Source organism: Aotus nancymaae, unplaced genomic scaffold (genome assembly GCF_030222135.1).
Source record: "Aotus nancymaae isolate 86718 unplaced genomic scaffold, 86718_ANA_hifiasm-v0.15.2.pri h1tg000025l, whole genome shotgun sequence".
NCBI classification, from domain to species: domain Eukaryota; kingdom Metazoa; phylum Chordata; class Mammalia; order Primates; family Aotidae; genus Aotus; species Aotus nancymaae.
In genome coordinates, this window is record NW_026988438.1 from 36,466,300 (window position 1) to 36,489,895 (window position 23,596).

At 39.2% G+C, this 23,596-nt stretch overlaps 1 protein-coding gene across 1 annotated transcript in view; it reads right to left on the bottom strand.

Annotated features, from left to right (window-relative positions):
- Positions 1-23,596, bottom strand: part of STK31 (serine/threonine kinase 31) — a 138,238-nt gene that overhangs the window by 73,247 nt on the left and 41,395 nt on the right. The window contains exons 8-9 of the mRNA XM_012447846.2: positions 17,770-17,885; positions 16,089-16,248 (exon numbers count right to left, since the gene is read on the bottom strand). Of these exons, the coding sequence (XP_012303269.1) occupies positions 16,089-16,248; positions 17,770-17,885 (276 nt within the window). The remainder of the gene's footprint in view (positions 1-16,088; positions 16,249-17,769; positions 17,886-23,596) is intronic.

The following is a 23,596-nucleotide window of genomic DNA, read 5'->3' on the forward strand; positions in this document are numbered from 1 at the left end:
AGTTCCTACTAATTACATATGGCCTCCTTCCTATTCCCATCCCACTCTCAACTCCTTCAGCTACTCATCTTTAAAGACACACTTAAACACCAGGATAAATCTTCCAATTTGTCCAAAAGACTGTGTTTTGAAATATGTATGTGAAAGATATACAAGAACCCTATGCACTTTATTATAGCACTTGCCATACTGTATTGAAACTATATATTAATATATCCAACTTGTACCCAAGAAAGAATGGATCATGTCATTAAAAAACATGTATTGCTATTATCTATAACAGTGTCTGGCACACACACTTAAAAGCTTGAATTTTAGGATATTTTTTCTTGCACTCAACCAGACTATTTTATAACTATAAATAAAAAGAAAAGACCTAAAGTGAAACCTATTGCTTTCATCATTTAAAAAAAAAAAAAAAGGATCCAACATGGCCGATTAGGAGCAGCAAAAGCTCCCAGCAAAAGCGCGGCGGGTGAGTGGACGCCGCATTTACAGACGGATTTTTATTGTCCACAGACCAGGAGATTCCCAGGCGGAGGAGCCCCATGGGTCGCCAGCATAACTGTTTTGGTCGGTGCAGCTGATATTTTTTCTTGCACTCAACCAGACTATTTTATAACTATAAATAAAAAGAAAAGACCTAAAGTGAAACCTATTGCTTTCATCATTTAAAAAAAAAAAAAAAAAAAAAAAAAGGATCCAACATGGCCGATTAGGAGCAGCAAAAGCTCCCAGCAAAAGCGCAGCGGGTGAGTGGACGCCGCATTTACAGACGGATTTTTATTGCCCACAGACCAGGAGATTCCCAGGCGGAGGAGCCCCATGGGTCGCCAGCATAACTGTTTTGGTCGGTGCAGCTGTTTCGGCTGGTACGGCTGTTTTGGCCGGCATCCCAGCGCAGCGGGTCTCTACACAAAATACACGGGTCTGGGAGCCATTTTAGCTGGCGACTGGAGCTCCTGGGAGACAGAGTCGCCCATTCAACTGATAAAAAAGAGGACTGAAACAAGGAGCCAAGCCAGGAGATTCCCAGACAAAAAAGTGCCACGAGTCTCAGCACAGCTATTTCGGCCGGCACAGTGGATCACCACACAGGAAATCACACAGATCCCGGCGCCTTTTCAACAGTCGACTGGAACACCTGGGAGGCAGAGTCGCCCATTCAACTGAAAAAAAAAAAAAATGAGGGGGAGTAGGTCTGAGGCAGGGAGCCAGGCGATCAGGCTCGGCTGGTCCCACCCCTACAAAAAAACACCAATCAGAAACACTCTGGACTGAGAGTTTCACAGCAAGCACAACTGAACCCGGGACAGTCCAGCTCTGTGGGGCAGGGGCATCCACCATTACTGAGGCACTCCACTGTTACGGAGGTAGTCCGCCATTGCCGAGGAAGCCCGCCATTACAGAGAGAGTCAGCCATTACAGAGGTGGGCCGCCATTGCTGAGGCAGTTCTAACTATAACCATATAAACAGGACTGCCGGGAAGCTCACACGGCAGCTGGGTGGAGATAACAACAGCTCAGCAAAGCTTCTGCAGGCAGACAGTGACTAGGCTGCATCCTCGCTGGGCAGGGAAGCCCTGAAAAAACTCAGCAGCACAATAGAAACTTATAAATAAAGCCCTATCTCCCCAGGACAGAGCACCTGGGGGAAAAAAAAAAAAAGAGGTTTATGAGTTCTGCTGCAGCAGACTTAAACGTACCTGCCCAACAGCTCTGAATGAACAACGGAGCTCACAGCTCAGCACTTGAGCTCCTATAAAGGAAAGACTGTCTCCTCAAGCAGCTCCCTGACCACTGTATATCCAGAGTCACTTCATAAAGGAGAGCTCAGACTGACATCTGGCAGGTATCCTTCTGGAACAAAGATAGCAGAAGAAGAAACTGGCAGCAACCCTTACTGTTCTGCAGCCACTGCAGGTGATCCCCAGGCAAGTAGGATCTGGAGTGGACCTCAGCAGTCCTACAGCAGAGGGGCCAGACTGTTAGAAGGAAAACTAAGAAACAGAAAGAAATAACTTCATCATCAACAAACCGGATGTCCACTCAGAGACCCAATCTGAAAGTCAACAACTACCAAAGACGACAGGTGGATAAATGCACAAACATAAGAAGAAACCAGCGCAAAAAGGATGAAAACACCCTAAACCAGAACGCCACTCCTCCTACAAGGGATCACAACTCCTCACCAGCAAGGGAACAAGGCTGGATGGAGAATGAGTGTGATGAATTGACAGAATCAGGCTTCAGAAGGTGGGTAATAAGAAACTTCTGTGAGCTAAAAGAACATGTTCTAACCCAATGCAAAGAAACCAAGAACCTTGAAAAAAGACTTGACGAAATGCTAACGAGAATAGACAACTTAGAGAGGAATATAAGTGAATTGATGGAGCTGAAAAACACAACACAAGAACGTCGCGAAGCATATACAAGTTTCAACAGCCAAAATGACCAAGCAGAAGAAAGGGTATCAGAGGTCGAAGATCAACTCAATGAAATAAAACCAGAAGGAAAGATTAGAGAAAAAAGGGTAAAAAGGAATAAACAAAGTCTCCAAGAAATATGGGACTATGTGAAAAAAGACCTAATCTACGTTTCATAGGTGTACCTGAATGTGATGGAGAGAATGAATCCAAGATGGAAAATACTTTTCAGGATATTATCCAGGAAAACTTCCCCAACCTAGCAAGGCAGGTCAATATTCAAGTCCAGGAAACACAGAGAACACCACAAAAATACTCCTCAAGAAGAGCAACCCCAAGGCACATAATTGTCAGATTTACCAGGGTTGAAATGAAGGAGAAAATGCTAAGGGCAGCCACAGAGAAAGGTCAGGTTACCCACAAAGGGAAGCCCATCAGACTCACAGCAGATCTCTCAGCAGAAACCCTACAAGCCAGAAGAGAGTAGGGGCCAATATTCAACATCCTTAAAGAAAAGAACTTTCAACCCAGAATTTCATATCCAGCCAAACTAAGCTTCATAAGAGAAGGAGAAATAAAATCCTTTACGAACAAGCAAGTATTCAGAGATTTCATCACCACCACGCCTGCTTTACAAGAGCTCCTGAAAGAGGCACTACACGTAGAAAGGAACAACCAGTACCAGCCACTCCAAAAACATACCAAAGGGTAAAGAGCATTGACACAATGAAGAAACTGCATCAACTAACAGGCAAAAGAGACAGCTAGCATCAAAATGGCAGTATCAAATTCACACATAACAATATTAACCCTAAACATAAATGGGCTCAATGCCCCAATCAAAAGACACAGACTGGCAAATGGATAAAAAGCCAAGACCCATTGGTGTGCTGTATCCAGGAAACCCATCTCACACACAAGGACACACAAAGGCTCAAAATAAAGGGATGGAGGAAGATTTACCAAGCAAATGGAGAGGAAAAAAAAGCAGGAGTTGCAATTCTCATCTCTGATAAAATAGACTTTAAAGCAACAAAGATCAAGAGACAAAGAAGGACATTATATAATGGTAAAAGGATCAATGCAACAAGAAGAGCTAACGATCCTAAATATATACGCACCAAATACAGGAGCACCCAGATACATAAGGCAAGTTCTTAATGACTTACAAAGAGACTTAGACTCTCACACAATAATAGTGGGAGACTATAACACCCCATTGTCAATATGAGACAGATCAACCAGACAGAAAATGAACAAGGATATCCAGGACTTGAACTCAAGCCTGGACCAAGTGAAACCTAATAAACATTTACAGAACTCTCCACCCCAAATCCAGAGAATATACATTCTTCTCAGCACCACATCACACCTACTCTAAAATTGACCACATAATTGGAAGTAAATCACTCCTCAGCAAATGCAAAAGAACGGAAATCATAACAGTCTCTCAGACCACAGGCCAATCAAGTTAGAACTCAGAATTCAGAAACTAACTCAGAACCACACAGCTTCATGGAAACTGAACAACTAGCTCTTGAATGTTGACTGGATAAACAATGAAATGAAGGCAGAAATAAAGATGTTCTTCAAAACCAAAAAGAATGAAGACACAACATACCAGAATCTCTGGGACACATTTAAAGCAGTGTCTAGAGAAAAATATATAGCAATAAATGCCCACTTGAGAAGCAAGGAAAGATCTAAAATTGACACCCTATCATCAAAATTGAAGGAGCTAGAGGAGCAAGATCAAAAAAACTCAAAACCTAGCAGAAGACAAGAAATAACTAAGATCAGAGAACTAAAGGAGATAGAGACACAAAAAAACCCTTCAAAAAATCAGTAAATCCAGGAGCTGGTTTTTCGAAAAGACCAACAAAATAGATAGACTAGTAAACCTGGAAGAAATGGATAAATTCCTGGACACTTGCATCCTCCCAAGCCTAAACCAGGAAGAAGTCGAAATCCTGAATAGACCAATAACAAGGTCTGAAGTTGAAGCAGCAATTAAGAGTCTACCACCCAGAAAAAGCCAAGGTCCAGATGGGTTCACAGTCGAACTCTACCAAACATACAAAAAGGAGCTGGTACCATTCCTTCTGAAACTATTCCAAACAATCCAAATAGAGAGAATCCTTCCCAAATCATTTTATGAGACCAACATCATCCTGATACCAAAACCCGGCAGAGACTCAGCAAGAAAAGAAAACTTCAGGCCAATATCCATGATGAACATAGATGCAAAAATCTTCAATAAAATACTGGCAAACCGACTGCAACAGTACATCAAACAGCTTATCCACCATGATCAAGTAGGCTTCATCCAGGGGATGCAAGGTTGGTTCAACATATGCCAAGTCTATAAATGTAATTCACCACATAAACAGAACCAAAGACAAAAACCACAAGATTATTTCAATAGATGCAGAGAAGGCCTTTGACAAAATTCAACAGTCCTTTATGCTAAAAACCCTCAATAAACTAGGCATTGACGGAACGTATCTCAAAATAATAAAAGCTATTTATGACAAACCAACAGCCAATATCATACTGAATGGGCAAAAACTGGAAGCGTTCCCTTTGAAATCTGGCACTAGACAAGGATGCCCTCTCTCACCACTCCTATTCAATATAGTACTGGAAGTTCTAGCCAGAGCAATCAGGCAAGAAAAAGAAATAAAGGGTATTCAAATAGGAAAGGAGGAAGTCAAATTGTCTCTATTTGCAGACGACATGTTTGTATATCTAGAAGACCCCATTGTCTCAGCCCAAAATCTCCTGAAACTGATAAGCAACTTCAGCAAAGTCTCAGGATACAAAATCAATGTGCAAAAATCACAAGCATTCCTATACACCAATAACAGACTTAAAGAGAGCCAAATCAAGAACGAACTGCCATTCACAATTGCTACAAAGAGAATAAAATACCTAGGAATACAACTAACAAGGAACGTCAAGGACCTCTTCAAGGAGAACTACAAACCCTTACTCAAGGAAATAAGAGAGGACACAAACAGATGGAGAAACATTCCATGTTCATGGTTAGGAAGAATCAATATCGTGAAAATAGCCATACTGTCCAAAGTAATTTACAGAGTCCTCGGAGGCAACACCACACATTTACAACTATCCGATCTTTGACAAACCTGACAAAAACAAGCAATGGGGAAAGGAGTCCCTGTTTAATAAATGGTATTGGGAAAACTAGCTAGCCATGTGCAGAAAGCAGAAACTGGACCCCTTCCTGACACCTTACACTAAAATTAACTCCAGATGGATTAAAGACTTAACATAAGACCTAACACCATAAAAACCCTAGAAGAAAACCTAGGCAAAACCATTCAGGACATAGGCATAGGCAAGGACTTCATGACCAAAACACCAAAAGCATTGGCAACAAAAGCCAAAATAGATAAATGGGACCTAATCAAACTCCACAACTTCTGCACAGCAAAAGAAACTGTCATTAGAGTGAATCGGCAACCAACAGAATGGGAAAAAAATTTTGCAATCTACCATCTGACAAAGGGCTGATATCCAGAATCTACAAAGAACTAAAACAGATTTACAAGAAAAAAATAAACAAGCCCATTCAAAAATGGGCGAAGGATATGAACAGACACTTTACAAAAGAAGACATACGTGAGGCCAACAAACATATGAAAAAATGCTCAATATCACTGGTCATTAGAGAAATGCAAATCAAAACTACATTGAGATATCATCTCACGCCAGTTAGAATGGCAATCATTAAAAAATCTGGAGACAACAGATGCTGGACAGGATGTGGAGAAAAAGGAACACTTTTACACTGTTGGTGGGAGTATAATAAATTAGTTCAACCATTGTGGAAGACAGAGTGGTGATTCCTCAAGGACCTAGAAATAGAAATTCCATTTGACTCAGCAATTCCATTACTGGGTATATATCTAAAGGATTATAAATTGTTCTACTATAAGGACACATGAACACAAATGTTCATTGCAGCACTGTTTACAATAGCAAAGACCTGGAACCAACCCAAATGCCCATCAGTGATAGACTGGACAGGAAAAATGTGGCACATATACACCATGGAATACTATGCAGCCATATAAAACGATGAGTTCATGTCCTTTGTAGGGACATGGATGAACCTGGAAACCATCATTGTCAGCAAACTGACACAAAAATAGAAAATCAAACACTGCATGTTCTCACTCATAGGTGGGTGTTGAACAATGAGAACACATGGACACAGGGAGGGGAGCATCACACACTGGGGTCTGTCGGGGGAAATAGGGGAGGGACAGGGGGGTGGGGAGTTGGGGAGAGACAGCATGGGGAGAAATGCCAGATACAGATGATGGGGAGGAAGGCAGCAAATCACACTGCCATGTGTGTACCTATGCAACAATCTTGCATGTTCTTCACATGTACCCCAAAACCTAAAATGCAATAAAAAAAAGACTGAAAATTAAGTTAAAAAAAAAAAAAAAAGTAAACATCTCAGCACTCACATAATTTAAAAGGAAAAAAATTCATGGAAGGAAACAAAAACACAACTTCTGTGTTTTTTAATACAATATTAATTAAAGTCTCCTACTAAAAAAAAAAGTATTTTAATATCAGTAATGTGGTTTAAATAGAAAGAGAACAGACTTTGCTGTCAGAAATGTCTGGGTTCAAGTTCCTAATTAACATTTAGAACTAGGGGCCGAGCATGGTTGCTAATGCCTGCAATTTAAGGACTTGAGGAGGCAGAGGGAGGAGAATTACCTGAACCAATAAGTTTGAGACCTGTCTGGACAACATGGTAAAACCCTATCACTACAGAAAAATTAGCCAGGCATGGCTGGTAGTGCCTGCCTGTAGTCCTAGCTACTTGACAGGTTGAGGTGGGAGAATAACTTGTGCCCAGGAGGTTGAGGCTGCAGTAAGCTGTAATCACGCCACTGCACTCCAGCCTGGGTGACAAAGTGAAACCATACCTCAAAATAAATAAATTAATTAATTTTTAATTTAAAAAAATTAGAACTACCTTATCTTGAACAATTTCCTTAAACTTGTAAGCCTGTTTCTTCACTTATAAAATGGGAGCAAATAAGCCCATTTTAAAAGTTAATGTAAGAAAATGTTTATAAACACACTGCCTGTGTTTCATAGAAATTAAAAAATTATTCATTCTGCTGTCATCTTCTTTCTTCCATAATCAGAAGTGATCAGTTAGAATGTTAAAATGTAAAATAACCAAAATCTTACCCCTTCTCCAAACTAAACATTCCTGGCATTTTCAAAAGCCTTGTTATCCTACTCATACTTCTCATTCAGAGCCAGTCAGGCTGCCAACTGGTCAACCTAGGTATGATTAGGGATTAAGATTTACAGGGTATAATCCACAGAGACAGAAACCACAAATACTTAAGATGGAACAAGTCCAAACACAACAAGTATAGAGCTCATAGATGTTAGGAAATGTTACGGTGGTTGTTGGGAATGGTTTACAAGAAAAACAGGAAGTTCTATTCAGCTCAATGTAATAAACTAAAGAAAACTGCAACAAGAAATAAATACACTTGTACTTAAGCTTATAAAGAATTCATGTGAAGTATTTCATTTTCATACCCCTACTCACACACACAAACAACTACCGCCCAACAATAGGTGACTTAGACACTAATTGATGGTAAGGCAGAGTGTTTATATGCATAAAACACACCACTCAGACCAGAAAATATCCACATTAGCATTTATGAAAGCCACTCTGGTTTTCAAACCTAACGCCCCTCCAAGCCAATATCTCTTATAACAGCCCCATAGGTATAGCTTCCAGAGTCCCTCAAGGGGCATGTCCAGTTGCAAGAGTCCAAATCAAGTATTTGTAGTTTGCAGTTCCTCCCAGTACAGATGCAATTTGTATTTACCATGTAATATTGCCTGGTAACACAGCTGAAATATTTTCTCATATTACCAAGGGAACAAAGAGAGGGAGTTAACCAAAGGTCAGGTTTCATGCAAAAGTGGAAAAGATTTTGTTATCCGTTATCCACAATCACCAGTTGTCTATTATACTTTTCTTGCAAGGCAATGAACGAAGCAAATCATTAATATGAAGATACTGTAAAAGTTAAAGGTTTTATACAAACTATCATTACAATATCTGCATTCCCTTTTCTTTCTAGAATGATAACATTTCCTCAGTTCTAATTTGATTGCACTGTAACCTGAGAGGCTGTTTGTTATGATTCCAACTCTGTTGCATTTGCTGAGGAATGTTATACTTCCAATTGTGTGGTTGATTTTAGAGTAAGTGCCATGTGGTACTGAGAAGAATGTATATTCAGGTGATTTGGGGTAAAGAGTTCTGAAGACATCTACTAGGTCCATTTGATTCAGAGCTGAGTTCAGGTCCTGAATATCCTTGTCTGTCTCAATCTAATACTGACAGTGGGGTGTTAAAGTTTCCCACTATTATTGTGTGGGAATCTAAGCCTCTTTGTAGGTCTCGAAGAACTTATTTTATGAATCTGGGTGCTCCTTGGGTACATATATATTCAGAATAGTTACTTCTTTTTGTTGAACTGTCCCTTTACCGTTATGTAATGCCCTTCGCTGTCTTTTTTTTTAATCTTTGTTGGTTTAAAGACTGTTTTGTCAGAAACTAGGACTGTAACCCCTGCTCTTTTTGCTATTTGCTTGGTAAATTTTTCTCCATCCCTTTATTTTGGACCTGTGTGTGTCTTTGTGCAGAAGATGGGTCTCCGAATACAGCACATTGATGGGTCTTGACCACTTAGCCAATTTGCCAGTCTGTGTCTTTTAATTGGGGCATTTAGCCCATTTACATTTAAGGTTAGTATTGCTCACTCGAAACCACACAATTTCATGGAAATTGAACAACCTGCTCCTGAATGACTCCTGGGTAAATAATGAAATTAAGGCAGAAATCAAGAAGTTATTTGAAACCAATGAGAACAAAGAGACAATGTACCAGAATCTCTAGGATACAGTTAAAGCAGTGTTAAGTGGGAAATTGATCGCACTAAATTTCCACATCAGAAAGCTACAAAGATCTCAAATCAACACCCTAACATCACAATTAAAAGAACTAGAGAGGCAAATGCAAACAAATCCAAAAGCTAGCAGAAGACAAGCAACAACTAAGATCACGGAAAAATTGAAGGAGAAAAGAGACGCAAAAAAAAAAAAAACCTCCAAAAAGTTAATGAATCCAGGAGTCGAGTTTTTGAAAAAATTAACAAAACAGACTACTAGCTAGAGTAATAAAAAAAGAAGAGAGAAGAATCAAATATGCACAACAAAAAATGCTAAAGGGGATCTCACCACTGACCCCACAAAAATACAAACTACCATCAGAGAATACTATAAACACCTCTACACAAATAAACTAGAAAACTAGAAGAAATGAGTAAATTCCTGGATGTCTATACCCTACCAAGACTAAATCAGGAAGAAACTGAATCCCTGAACAGACCAATAACAAACTCTGAAATTGCAGTAATAGCCTACCAACCAAAAAAAGCTCAGGACCAGACAGATTCACCACTGCTGGTACCATTCCTTTTGAAACTATTCCCAACAACTGAAAAAGGAAGGGCTCTTCCCTAACTCATTTTATAAAAACAGCATTATCTTGATACCCAAACCAGGAAGAGACAGAACAAAAAAGAAAACTTCAGGCCAATATCCCTGATGAACATCAATGCAAAAATCCCCAATAAAATACTGGCAAACCGAATCCAAGAGCACATCAAAAAACTTATCCACGATGATCATGTCGGCTTCATCCCTGGTATGCAAGGCTGGTTCAACACAGGCAAATCAATAAACATAATCCATCACATAAACAGAACCAAAGACAAAAACCACATGACTATCTCAATAGACGCAGAAAACGTCTTTGATAAAATTCAACATCCCGTCATGTTAAAAACTCTCAATAAACTAAGAATTGATGGAACGTATCTCAAAATAATAAGAGCTATTTATGACAAACCCACAGCCATTATCAAATTGAATGGGCAAAAGCTGGGGCATTCCCTTTGAAAATCAGTACAGATGGTGCAGGTTTGTTACATAGGTATACATGTGCCATAGTGGTGGTCTGCTGCATCCATCACCCCATCATCTACATTAGATAATTATACTAATGCTATCTCTTCCCAATCCCCCCACCACTTGCTATTCCTCCCCTAGCCCCACATCCCCTAGGCCCCGGCATGTGATGTTCCCCTCCCTGTGTCCATGTGCTCTCATTGTTCAACACTCACTTATGAGAGAGAACACATGGTGTTCGGTTTTCTGGTCTTGTGTCAGTTTGCTGAGAATGATGGTTTCCAGTTTCATCCATGTCCCTGCAAAGGATATGAACTCATCCTTTTTGTGGCTGCATAGTATGCCATGGTGTATATGTGCCACATTTTCTTTATCCAGGCTATCATTGATGGGCATTTGGGTTGGTTCCAAGTCTCTGCTATTGTGAACACTGCCACAGTAAACATACATGTGCATGTGTCTTTATAATACAATGATTTATAATCCTGTGGGTATATACCCAGTAATGGGATTGCTGGGTCAAATGGTGTTTCTTCTGTTTCTAGATTCTTTTTTTTTTTTTTTTTGAGACGGAGTTTCGCTCTTGTTACCCAGGCTGGAGTGCAATGGCGCAATCTCGGCTCACCGCAACCTCCGCCTCCTGGGTTCAAGCAATTCTCCTGCCTCAGCCTCCGGAGTAGCTGGGATTACAGGCACGCACCACCACACCCAGCTAATTTTTTCTATTTTTAGTAGAGACGGGGTTTCACCATGTTGACCAGGTTGGTCTCGGTCTCTTGACCTCATGATCCACCCGCCTCGGCCTCCCAAAGTGCTGGGATTACAGGCTTGAGCCACTGCGCCCGGCCCTGTTTCTAGATTCTTTAGGAATCAGCACACTGTCTTCCACGATTGAATTAATTTACGCTCCCACCAACAATGTAAAAGCATTCCTATTTCTCCACATCCTCTCCAGCATCTGTTGTCTCCTGACTTTTTTTTTTTTGAGACAGAGTTTCGCTCTTGTTACCCAGGCTGGAGTGCAATGGTGCGATCTCGGCTCACCGCAACCTCCGCCTCCTGGGTTCAAGCAATTCTCCTGCCTCAGCCTCCAGAGTAGCTGGGACTACAGGCATGCGCCACCATGCCCAGCTAATTTTTGTATTTTTAGTAGAGATGGGGTTTCACCATGTTGACCAGGATGGTCTTGATCTCTTGACCTTGTGATCCACCCACCTCAGTTTCCTGATTTTTTTAATGGTTGCCATTCTAACTGCTGTGAGGTGGTATCTCACTGTGGTTTTGATTTGCATCTTTCTAATGGCCAGGGATGATGAGCTTTTTTTTAATAATTTGTTGACTGCATAAATGTCTTCTTTTGAAAACTGTCTGTTCATAGGATATCCTTCGCCCACTTGTTGATGGGGTTGTTTTTATCTTGTAAATTTGTTTAAGTTCTCCACAGATTCTGGATATTAGGCCTTTGTCAGATGGGTAGATTGCAAAAACTTTTTCCCATTCTGTTGGTTGCCAGTTCACTCTATTGATAGTTTCTTTTGCTGAGCAGAAGATCTTTAAGTTTAATTAGATCCCATTTGTCTATTTTGGCTTTGTTGCCAGTGCTTTTGGTGTTTTAGTCACAAAGTCCTTGCCCATTCCTATATCCCGAATGGCACTGCCTAGGTTTTCTTCTGGAGTATTTATGGTGTTAGGCCTCATGTTTGAATCTTTAATCCATCTAGAGTTAATTTTTGTATAAAGTGTAAGGAAGGGATCCAGTTTCAACTTTCTGCATATGGCTAGCCAGTTTTCTCAATACCATTTACTAAATAAGAAATCCTGGGGGTGGGAGAGGGAAAAAAAAATCTTTTTTAATGAAAATAAATAAATGAATAACTAAATAGGGAATCCTTTCCCCATTGCTTGTTTTTGTCAGATTTGTTAAAGATCAGATGGTTGTAGTTGTGTGGCATTCTTTCTGAGGTCTCTGTTCCGTTCCATTGGTCTATATCTCTGTTTTGGTACCAATACCATGCTGTTTTGATTACTGTAGCCTTATAGCATAGTTTGAAGTCAAGTAGGGTGATGCCTCCAGCTTTGTTTTGTGTATGTGTGTGTTTTGGTTTTTTATTGCTTAGCATTGTTTTGGCTATGTGGGCTCTTTTTTGGTCCATATGAAGTTTAAGTTGGTTTTTTCCAACTCTGTGAAGAAAGTCATTGGTAGCTATATGGGGATAGCATTGAATCTATAAATTACTTTGGGCAGTATGGTCATTTTCACAATATTGATTCTACCTAACCATGAGCATGGAATGTTTTTCCATCTGTCTGTGTCCTCTCTTATTTCCTTAAGCAGTGGTTTATAGTTCTCCTTGAAGAGGTCCTTCACATCTCTTGTTAGTTGTACTCCTAGGTATTTTAATCTCCTTGTAGCAATTGTGAATGGAAGTTCACTCATGATTTGGCTGTTTGTCTGTTATTGGTGAATAGGAATGCTTGCGATTTTTGCACATTGATGTTGTATCCTGAGACTTTGATGAAATTGCTTATCAGCTTAAGGAGACTAGGGCTGAGACTATGGGGTTTTCTAAATATACAATCATGTCATCTGCAGACAAGACAATTTTATGTCCTCTGTTCCTATTCAAAAACACTTTATTTCTTTCTCTTGCCTGATGGTCCTAGCCAGAACTTCCTCTACTATGTTGAATAGCAGTGGTGAGAGAGGGCATGCTTGTCTTGTGCCAGTTTTCAAAGGGAATGTTTCCAGTTTTTGCTCATTCAGTATGATATTGGCTGTAGGTTTGTCATAAAAAGCTCTTTATTATTTTGAGATACAATCCATTGATACCTAGTTTATTGAGAGTTTTTAGCATAAAGGGCTGTTGAAGTTTGTCGGAAGGCCTTCTCTGAATCTACTGAGATAATCATGTGGTTTTTGTCTTTGGTTCTGTTTATATGATGGATTATATGTATAGATTTGCATATGTCGAACCAGCCTTGCATCCATGGGATAAAGCCAACTTGATCATGATGGCTAAGCTTTTTGATGTGCCGTTGGATTCAGTTTGCCAGTATTTTATTGAAGATTTTTACATCGATGTTCATCGTAGATATTGGCCTGAAATTTTCTTTTTTAGTTGCATCTCTGCCAGGTTTTGGTACCAGAATGATGTTGGTCTCATGCACATGTACCCCAGAACTTAAAGTATAATAAATAAATATGAAAGAAAAAAACAGTACAAGATAAGGACGTCCTCTCTCACCACTCCTATTCACCACAGTATTGCAAGTTCTGCCCAGGGCAATCAGGCAAGAGAAAGAAATAAAGGGTATTCAAAAACAGGAAGAGGGGAAGACAAGCGGTCTCTGTTTGCAGATGATTTTATATTTAGAAAACCCCATCATCTCAGTCCAACAACTTTAACTGATAAGCAACTTTCACAAAATTACAGGAAACAAAATTAATGCACAAAAATCACAAGCATTTCTATACACCAACAATAGACAAGCAGAGAGCCAAATCATGAATGAACTCTCATTAACAACTGCTACAAAGAGAATAAAATACCTAAGAATATAGCTAACAAACGATATGAAAGACCTCTTCAAGGGGAACTACAAACCACTGCTCAAGGAAATAAGATAGGATACAAACAAATGGAAAACATTCCATCCTCAAGGATAGGAAGACTCAGTATCATAAAAAGGCCATTCTGCCCAAAGTAATTTTATAGATTTAGTGCTATTCCCATCAAGCTAACACTGACATTCTTCATAGAATTAGGAAAACTACTTTAAATTTCATATGGAATCAAAAACGACCCCATATAGCCACAAAAATCTTAAGCAAAAGGAACAAACCTGGAGGCATCATGCTACCCGACTTCAAACTATACTACAAGGCTGCAGTAACCAAAACAGCATGGTACTGGTACCAAAATAGACATATAGACCAATGGAGCAGAACAGAAACCTCAGAATAACACCACACATCTAAAAACCATCTGATCTTCAACAAATCTGACAAAACCAAGCAATTGGAAAAGGATCTCTGATTCAGTAAATGGTGCTGGGAAAACTAGACATGTGTAGAAAACTGAAACTGAACCCCTTTCTTACATTTTACACAAAAATTAACTTTACATGGATTAAAGACTTAAATGTAAAACCTAAAACCATAAAAATCCTAGAAGTAAACCTAGATAATACCATTCAGGACATAGGCATGGGCAAAGACAAAAACACCAAAAGCAATTGCAACAAAAGCCAAAATTGACAGATGGGATCTAATTAAACTAAAGAGCTTCTTCACAGTTAAAGAAACTACCATCAGAGTGAACAGGCAACCTACAGAATGAGAGAAAACCTTTTCAATCTACCCATCTGACAAAGGTCTAATATCCAGAATCTACAAGCAACTGAAACATACATACAGGAAAAAGAACCCCATCAAAAAGTAGGCAAAGCATATAAAGAGACACTTCTCAAAAGAAGACATTTACATGGCCAAGAAATATGGGGAAAAAAGCTCATCACTACTGATCATCAAAGAAATGCAAATCAAAACCACTAGGAGATACCATCTCACGCCAGTTAGAATAGCGATCATTAAAAAGTCAGGAAACAACACTTGATGGAGAGGATGTGAAGAAACAGGAATGCTTTTACACTTTTGGTGGGAGTGTTAATTAGTTCAACCGTTGTGGAAGACAGTATGGCAATTCCTCAAGGATCTAGAACCAGAAATATTATTTCACCCAGCAATCCCATTACTGGTTACATACCCAAAGGATTATAAATCATTCTACTATAAAGACACTTGCACAGGGAGGTTTATTACAGCACTGTTCACAATAGCAAAGACTTGGAACCAACCCAAATGTCTATCAATGATCGGCTGGATAAAGAAAATGGGGCACATATACACCATGGAATACTATGCAGCCATAAAAAGGATGAGTTCATGTCCTTTGCAGGGACATGGATGAAGCTGGAAACCATAATCTTTGGCAAACTAACAAAGGAACCTAAAACCAAACACCACGTTCTGACTCATAAGTGGGAGTTGAACATTGAGAACACATGGACACAGAGAGGGGAATGATACACACTAGGGCCGGTTGGGGAGTGGGAGGTGAGAGGAGGGAATCTAGAAGACAGGTCAATAGGTGCAGCAAACCACCATGGCACATGTATACCTATGTAACAAACCCGCACATTCTGCACATGTATCCCATTTAAAAAAAAAAAAAAGAAAGAAAGAAAGGGCCAAGCACGGTGGCTCATGCCTGTAATCCCAGCACTTTGAGAGGCCAAGGCAAGCGGATCACAAGGTCAGGAGATCGAGACCATTCTGGCCAAGCTGGTGAAACCCCATCTCTACTAAAATACAAAAAAGTTAGCTGGGTGTGGTGGTTCACGCCTGTAGTACCAGCTACTCGGGAGGCTGAGGCAAGGGAATAGCTTGAACCCAGGAGGCGGAGATTGCAGTGAGCCGAGATCGTGCCACTGCACTCCAGCCTGGCAACAGAGCAAGATCCTGTCTCAAAAAAATAAAAAGAAAAAAAAATTTCCTTATGTTCAACAGATAAAAACCATAATAGAGAAAAGTTCTCAACTCACCACATTTTCACAAGTTTTAATCTTCTCCTGAGCCAGAATGTATTCTGCCCACATTATCTCTAATCCCTTCAAAGAAACTGGAGTAGTAAAGCACCCTTCATCCAACACTTGTATAGCTTCTGAAAGGTCATTTCCAAAACGAACACCGATTCTAACATGTCTGTTTTTTAAAATATCAAAAAGAAAAAGATCAATAAATTACAAAGTTGGTATGAGAAAAAGTTACACTTTAATAGTAATGGTCTAAAAGTTATTGTTCATTGCACTGGCTCTGAAGAAGTACTTTCAAAACTTAATATAAAATCATGTATTTCTTTTCAGTCCACATGCTTTTATGCAGACATGTATAAATAAACTTTTAATCAAAAATTATTTGTGGATAGACTTCTAATTTCATGACATAAAAAATATGAAAAAAATGTAAAGTTTTTAAAACTATAAAAAAGGCAACTTCAAAAGTCTGCAGAATTTGAAATGATATGAAATGAACCTTTAATTTTTGGTCTACAAATAACTTGTAAATATGTCTTTAAGAGAAAAGACATATAAGAAACCCATTTTACCATAGGCTAATAAGTTTTAAAATGCCCATTTTACCATAGGCATAAGTTCCTATGGCATATTTCTAGTCACAAAAACATCACTTCTAAATAAAGACCCAAAGCATTTCTAATATTAAACACTGAAATACATGTGTACTATACATACATTTAAGAAAAAACAATAAAAGCAAGTAAGATAATTATTTACCCAACCTTTGGTGAATGAATGGGTGACAGGAGTTGTAGGAGTGGTGGGTTAAATCAAGAAATAAATGTTTGCAAAGTTAAAATCTTAAGAAGCACCCCTTACCATCACATGTTCAAAAATAAACAATAACAAATATAGTGAGCTCACTGAATGCTTTCACACCACATCATTTATTGCCAGGCATCTGTATGATTCTTGAATATTTGATAAATGTTTATTTTATAATAATTTTTATATATATTCATTCACTCATTCATTTTCCAACCTGCTTATTTCAATCCAGGGTTGCAGGTGGCCACAGTCTATCTCGACAGCTCAGAGCGCATGGTGAGAACCAACCCTGGACATGACACCACTGCACTGCAGGGCGCACTCACACTCATGCACACTCACTCATATTGGTACAATACAGACACACCAATTCACCTAAGTGCACATCTTTGGGATGTGAGAGGAAACTACAGTATTCTAAGAAAACCACAATAATATGGAGAGAATGTGCAAACTCCACACAGACAGTGGGGCTCCAGCTAGGAAATGATTTTCTTCTTCAATGTTATAATGAAATAACGTTGAATGAAAACACGTTATTCAAGAATGTGCTGTACTCCTGAAAATAACCCCAAGCAAAACAACTGGATATGGTAGTTTCCCATAAAACTATCACTTAAAAGCTATGTTGATGTTTTTTCAATTTCAGCCTCAGTTATGACCTTAGAACACTATAGCTCCAAGCAGTGACAACAGAAAACTGACAAAAAAAGTATCAAATTCATCTCAGAAATAACTATCTTCAATTTCTCTCCTTAAAGTCATAAAAATACAACAGTTAAATTTTAAAGCAAAAATGGCAGGCATACAATTTAAACAAAGCAACGATTAATGAGCAATTAGTTTAAAATATCCTTCTCAAAAACATGCTTTTACCTACCTCATTTCTTTTAGCATTTTCATCTTAGCTGCCAGATTTTTCATTCTGGTATCTACACAGGTCTTCAGAGTGCTTTCTAAATGATGAGTCAAATCCATGGAAGCTGCTTTCTCTTGCTGAAACAAAAAATAAGCACATTCTAGTGAGACCCAAATAGGAAACTGTATTTCTACTATAATTTAAATGATTTTTGGCTGGGCACAGTGGCTCATGCCTGTAATCCCAACACTTTGGGAGGCCAAGGAGGGCAGATGGCTTGAGCTCAGAAGTTCAAGGACACCCTGGACAGTGTGGTAAAACCCCGTCTCTACAAAAAAATACAAAAATTAGCTGGGTGTGGTGGTGCGTGCCTGTAGTCTTAGCTACTTAGGAGGCTAAGGTCAGAAGATGGCTTGAACTAGAAAGGCAGAGGTTGCAGTGAGCCCAGATTGTGCCACAGCACTCCAGACAGAGCAAAAAAGTCAGACTGTGTCTCAGGGAAAAAAAAGTTTCTGAATTAGAATAAAACAGAATCTAGCTATTGAATATTTTTATTTCAAATTAATATTTTTTAATTGCTTCAATTAAATAAAGAATGAAGGCTTTATTGATCTAAATAAACTATTATCACTCTTGGCACAGCTTTCTGGAATACATTCATTTTTTTGGTGCCGTGTCTTTTTTAAATTGTGGCAAAATATACATAAAATTTATCATTCTAACCATTTTAAAACGTACAGTTCTGTAGCACTAGGTACAGTCATATTGTTGTGTACTCATCAGCGCCATCCATCTCCAGAACTTTTTCATCTCTCTTAATTAAAACTCTGTATCTATCAAACACTACTCCCTATCTCCCCTCCCCACAGCTCCTGGAAACCACCATTCAACTTCGGGTCTCTATAGATTTGACTACTCTAGGAACTTCAAATAAAAGGGCTACATGCAAATATGCCTATATTCATGTCAAGCAACAACTCCCTTTGGCACAGGGAGTATTTTAAACAACAGAGAGAAACATTTCATAAAGATAAATGTGTCAATTCATCAAAAAGATCCAATAATTCTAAATGCATATTTGCATAACAACAGGGCCTTTAAAAACTCACAAAATCTGATAGAACAAAAGGGAATAAAACAGATAAAACTAAAATAATATTTAGATCTCAACACTTCTCTCTCAGTAATTGACTGAACAAGTAGCGAGAGAATCTGTCAGGGTCTAAAAGACCTGAATACCACTATCAACCAATTCAGCCTAACATTCATAAAATACTCCACACCACAACTATAGAATACACATGACTTTTAAAAATGCATGAAACATTTCCAAAGACTGAACATATGCTTGATATGAAACAAATGTCAATAAATTTAAAAGGACTGAAACCATTCAGAATATGCTCTCTGATACCAATAAAATTAAATTAAATTAGGAATCAGTAACAAAAATATATTGGGAAAAACACTATCCAAAAGAAAGGAATTAACATGCACTCCTATGTTTACTGCAGCACTATCACAGTATCAAAGATATGGAATCAACCTAAGTATCCATCAATGGATCAAGAAAATGCAGCATATATATATATACACAATGGAATACAATTCAGCCATGAAAAATAATGAAATCCTGTCATTTGCAGCAACATGGATGGACTGCATGTCATTTTGTTAAGTGAAATAAGCCAAGCACAGAAAGACAAATATTTTACATTCTTGTTAATATGTGGGAGCTAAAAAAAGTTGATCTCATGGAGGTAGAGAATGGAATGACCGATAGCAGAGGCTAGGAAGCGTGTGTTAGAAATAGAATAAAGAGAGGCTGCTTAATGGGTACAAACACGCAGTTAGATAGAAGGGATAAGTTCTAGTGTTTGATAGCAGATGACTAGAGTTAACCACATATTGTATATTTCAAAAGAGCAAGAAGAGAGGTCTTGAAATGTTCCCAACATACAGAAACGGTAAGTCCTTAAGGTGATGGATATCCTAAATACCTACACTTCATCATTATACAATCTATGCTTATAACAAAACATCATAGATACATCAATAAATATATACAAATACTATGTATCAATAAAAAAAACATGTATCAGGGAAATCTTCAAGTTTGTGGCAATTAAACAAATAGCTCACAGTTCAAAACAGGAGTCACAAGAAAATGTTTTATATGCTTCACTAAAAAACAAAACATATTGTGGTTTGTAAATAAAGCAATGCTTAGAAAGAAATCTTTATCTCTAAAAGTATTATAAACGAACAGGCCAGGCATGGTGGCTCACGCCTGTAATCCTATCCTAGCACTTTGGGAGGCCAAGGCAAGTGGATCGTGAGGTCAAGAGATCGAGACCATCCTGGCCAAGATGGTGAAACCCCATCTCTACTAAAAATACAAAAAACTAGCTGGGTGTGGTGGCGAATGCCTGTAGTCACAGCTACTCGGGAGGCTGGGGTAGGAGAATCACTTGAACCCAGGAGGGAGAGGCTGCAGTGAGCCGAGACTGTGCCACTGCACTGCACTCCAGCCTGGTGACAGAGCGAAACTCCATCTCAAAAAAAAAAAAAAAAAAAAAAAAAAAAGGAACAAAAGATTTAAAATAATAATATGGGGAACTTCAGGTTGTTTCACATGTAAGAAGCCTGGAAGTCACTATGTCATCCTAACACATATTAAAAAGCTGAACAAAGTGAAAAGCAACAACCTTTCTCAGATCTGTAACAAAAGGTAAAATAGGTAGGGTCACTGGGAAAACTGCTACACCTAAAGTTAAACAGACAGACAGAGATACAGAGAATCACAACATACTGGAACAAAAATTTCTACAGGAAGCAATGCCCATGTAGGAAAACCTGAACTGCCGACAAACTGCTGGAAACTAGGTGTGGGCAAGACTGAAAGTCGAAAGTTCCAGGGGCATCCAGTTATGAGGATCTCCCATGCTTTTGTGAGTTTTAGCTCCAGGAGCTAGACCAGGTTCTCACAGTAAATACAGTATCATAGATATCATTACAGTAAAATGCCCTCATGCTTCCAGCAGTAGGAGAAGAAAATAAACCATTTTGAAATACCCCAGAGCACTCTGTAATTCTTAACAATATCTACCCTGAAAAGAAACCAGTTAACCAGAGCCTAACCTGCTGACGTTTCATCAAAGCCTAACTGACATGGGAGAAAGGAAATATCCAACTCCAGCCAGCTCTATCCTTCCACATGGGAGGAGGTAAATACCCAACTGCATCCTATTCTAGCCATCCTATCCCACCTAAAGGGGCCGGGGGCCGGGGCAGGCGGGAATGACAAATGCTTGTGAATTCACAGGCCAGAGACACGACTCACAAAAAGACTGAGACCTAATCATAGGACTATCCAACACATCACTCCTCGCTACATCTTACAACTACATTATTAAAGACATATTTAAAGCAATTGCTTTTACCTGATATATCATATACAGTTATCAAGAAAAAAATTACAGTCAGGCACAGTGGCTCATGCCTATAATTCCAGCACTTTGGGAGGCTGAGGTGGGTGAATTGCTTGAGCCGAGGGGTTCGAGACTAGCCTGGATGACATGACAAAATCATTTCTAGCAAAAAAATATAGAAAAATTAGCCAGGTGTGGTGGTGCACACCTGTACTCCTAGCTACTCAGGAGATTGAGGTGGGAGGGTCACTTGAGCCCAGGAGGTAGAGGTTATAGTGAGCCAAGATCACGCCACTGCATTCCAGACTAGACAACAGGGCAAGACCTTGTCTCAAAAAAAAAAAAAAAATAGGCCAGGCACAGTACCTCATGTCTGTAATCCCAGCACTTCGAGAGGCAAAGGCAAGTGGATCACGAGGTCAGAAGATCGAGACCAGCCTGGCTAACACGGTGAAACCCTGACTCTACTAAAAATTAAAAAATAAAAAAACATTAGCCGGGCATGGTGGTGCACACCTATATTTCCAGCTACTCAGAAGGCTGAGGTAGAAGAATCGCTTGAACCTAGGAGGCAGAGGTTTTAGTGAGCCAAGATCATGCCACTGCACTCCAGCCTGGGTGACAGAGTGAGGCTCCATCTCAAAAAAAAAAAAAAAAAAAAAAAAGTAAACATTACAAAGCATACTCAAGGGCAAAAACTACAGTTTGAAGAAAGAAAACATTCAGAACCAGATGTGGAGATGGAGAAGGGATGCTCCAGCATCTGATAATTCCAATTATCAGAGAACGAATTTAAAACAATTATGATTAATATGCTACACATTGTAATGAAGAAAGTAGATAGCATGCAGTAACAACAAATGGGCAATGTAAGCGAAGAGATGGAAATCCTAAGAACGAACCAAAAAGAAATGTTAGATATCAAAACATCGTAAAAGAAATCAAAAATGCCTTCAATGGACATCCAAGCAGACTGGACATGGCTGAGAAAAGAATCTCTGAGCTTCAGGATATATTAATAGGAACCTCAAAACTGAGAAGCAATGAGAACAGACTAAAAAGAAACAATAGAAGACCTACCAATTCTGGGACAACTAAAAAACATGTAACATACGTGTAATAAGAATGCCAAAAAGAAAAGAAATACCTAAAACAATACTGAGAGTTTTCCTAAACCAAATCATAGATCCAGGAAGCTCAAAAACCACCAAGCTGAATGAATGCAAGAAAAAAAAATTAAAATAATGCATATCATTTTCAGAGAAAATCAAAGATAAAGAAAAAACCTCAAAGAAGTCAGAGGAGAAAAAACACCATACCCACAGAGGAGTAAAGATAAGAATTACAGTCAACATCTGATATACTTTGGATGTTTGTCCACCCAAATCTGATGTTTAAATGTAATTTCCAACATTGGCGGTGGGCCTAGTGAGAAGGTTCATAGGGAAGATCCTTCATGAACAGCTTAGCACCATCCTCTTGGTGGTGAGTGAGTTCTCACTCAGTTCACATCAGATTTGGTTAGGACATACCCCTTCTCTCCCTTGCTCCCCTCTCCTTGCTCCCTCATTCCCCATGTGATATGCTGCTGGCTTTCCCTTTGCCTTCTGCCATGACTGTAAACTTCCTAAGGCACTCACCAGAAGCAGATGTTGGCACCATGCTTTCTATACAGCCTGCAGAACTGTTAGCCATATAAACCTTTTTTTTTTTAAATTGCACTTCAGGTGCAGATCACGCAGGACTGTTGCATAGGTACACACATGGCAATGTGGTTTGCTACCTCCATCCCCTCCCCCATCACCTATATCTGGCATTTCTCCCTATGTTATCCCTCCCTACCCCCCACTGTCCCTCCCTTAGCCTCCTCCAACAGACCCCAGTATGTGATGCTCCCCTCCCTGTCTTCATGTGTTCTCACTGTTCAACACCCACCTATGAGTGAGAACATATGGTGTTTAATTTTCTGTTCATGTCAGTGTGCTGCAAATGATGGTTTCTAGATTCATCCATGTCCCTACAAATGACACAAACTCATCGTTTTTTATAGCTGCACAGTATTCCATGGTGTGAATATGCCAGAATTTCCTTGTCCAGTCTATCATTGATGGGCAATTGGGTGGTTCCGGGTCTTTGCTATTGTAAACAGTGCTACAATGAACATACTTGTGCATGTGTCTATAGTAGAACGATTTGTAATCCTTTGGATATATACCCAGTAATGGGATTGCTGGGTCAAATGGAATTTCTATTTCTAGGTCCTTGAGGAATCGCCACACTGTCTTCCACAATGGCTGAACTAATTTACACTCCCACCAACGGTGTCAAAGTGTTCCTATTTCTCCACATCCTCCCCAGCATCTGCTGTCTCCAGATTTAATGATCACCATTCTAACTGGCGTGAGATGGTATCTCAA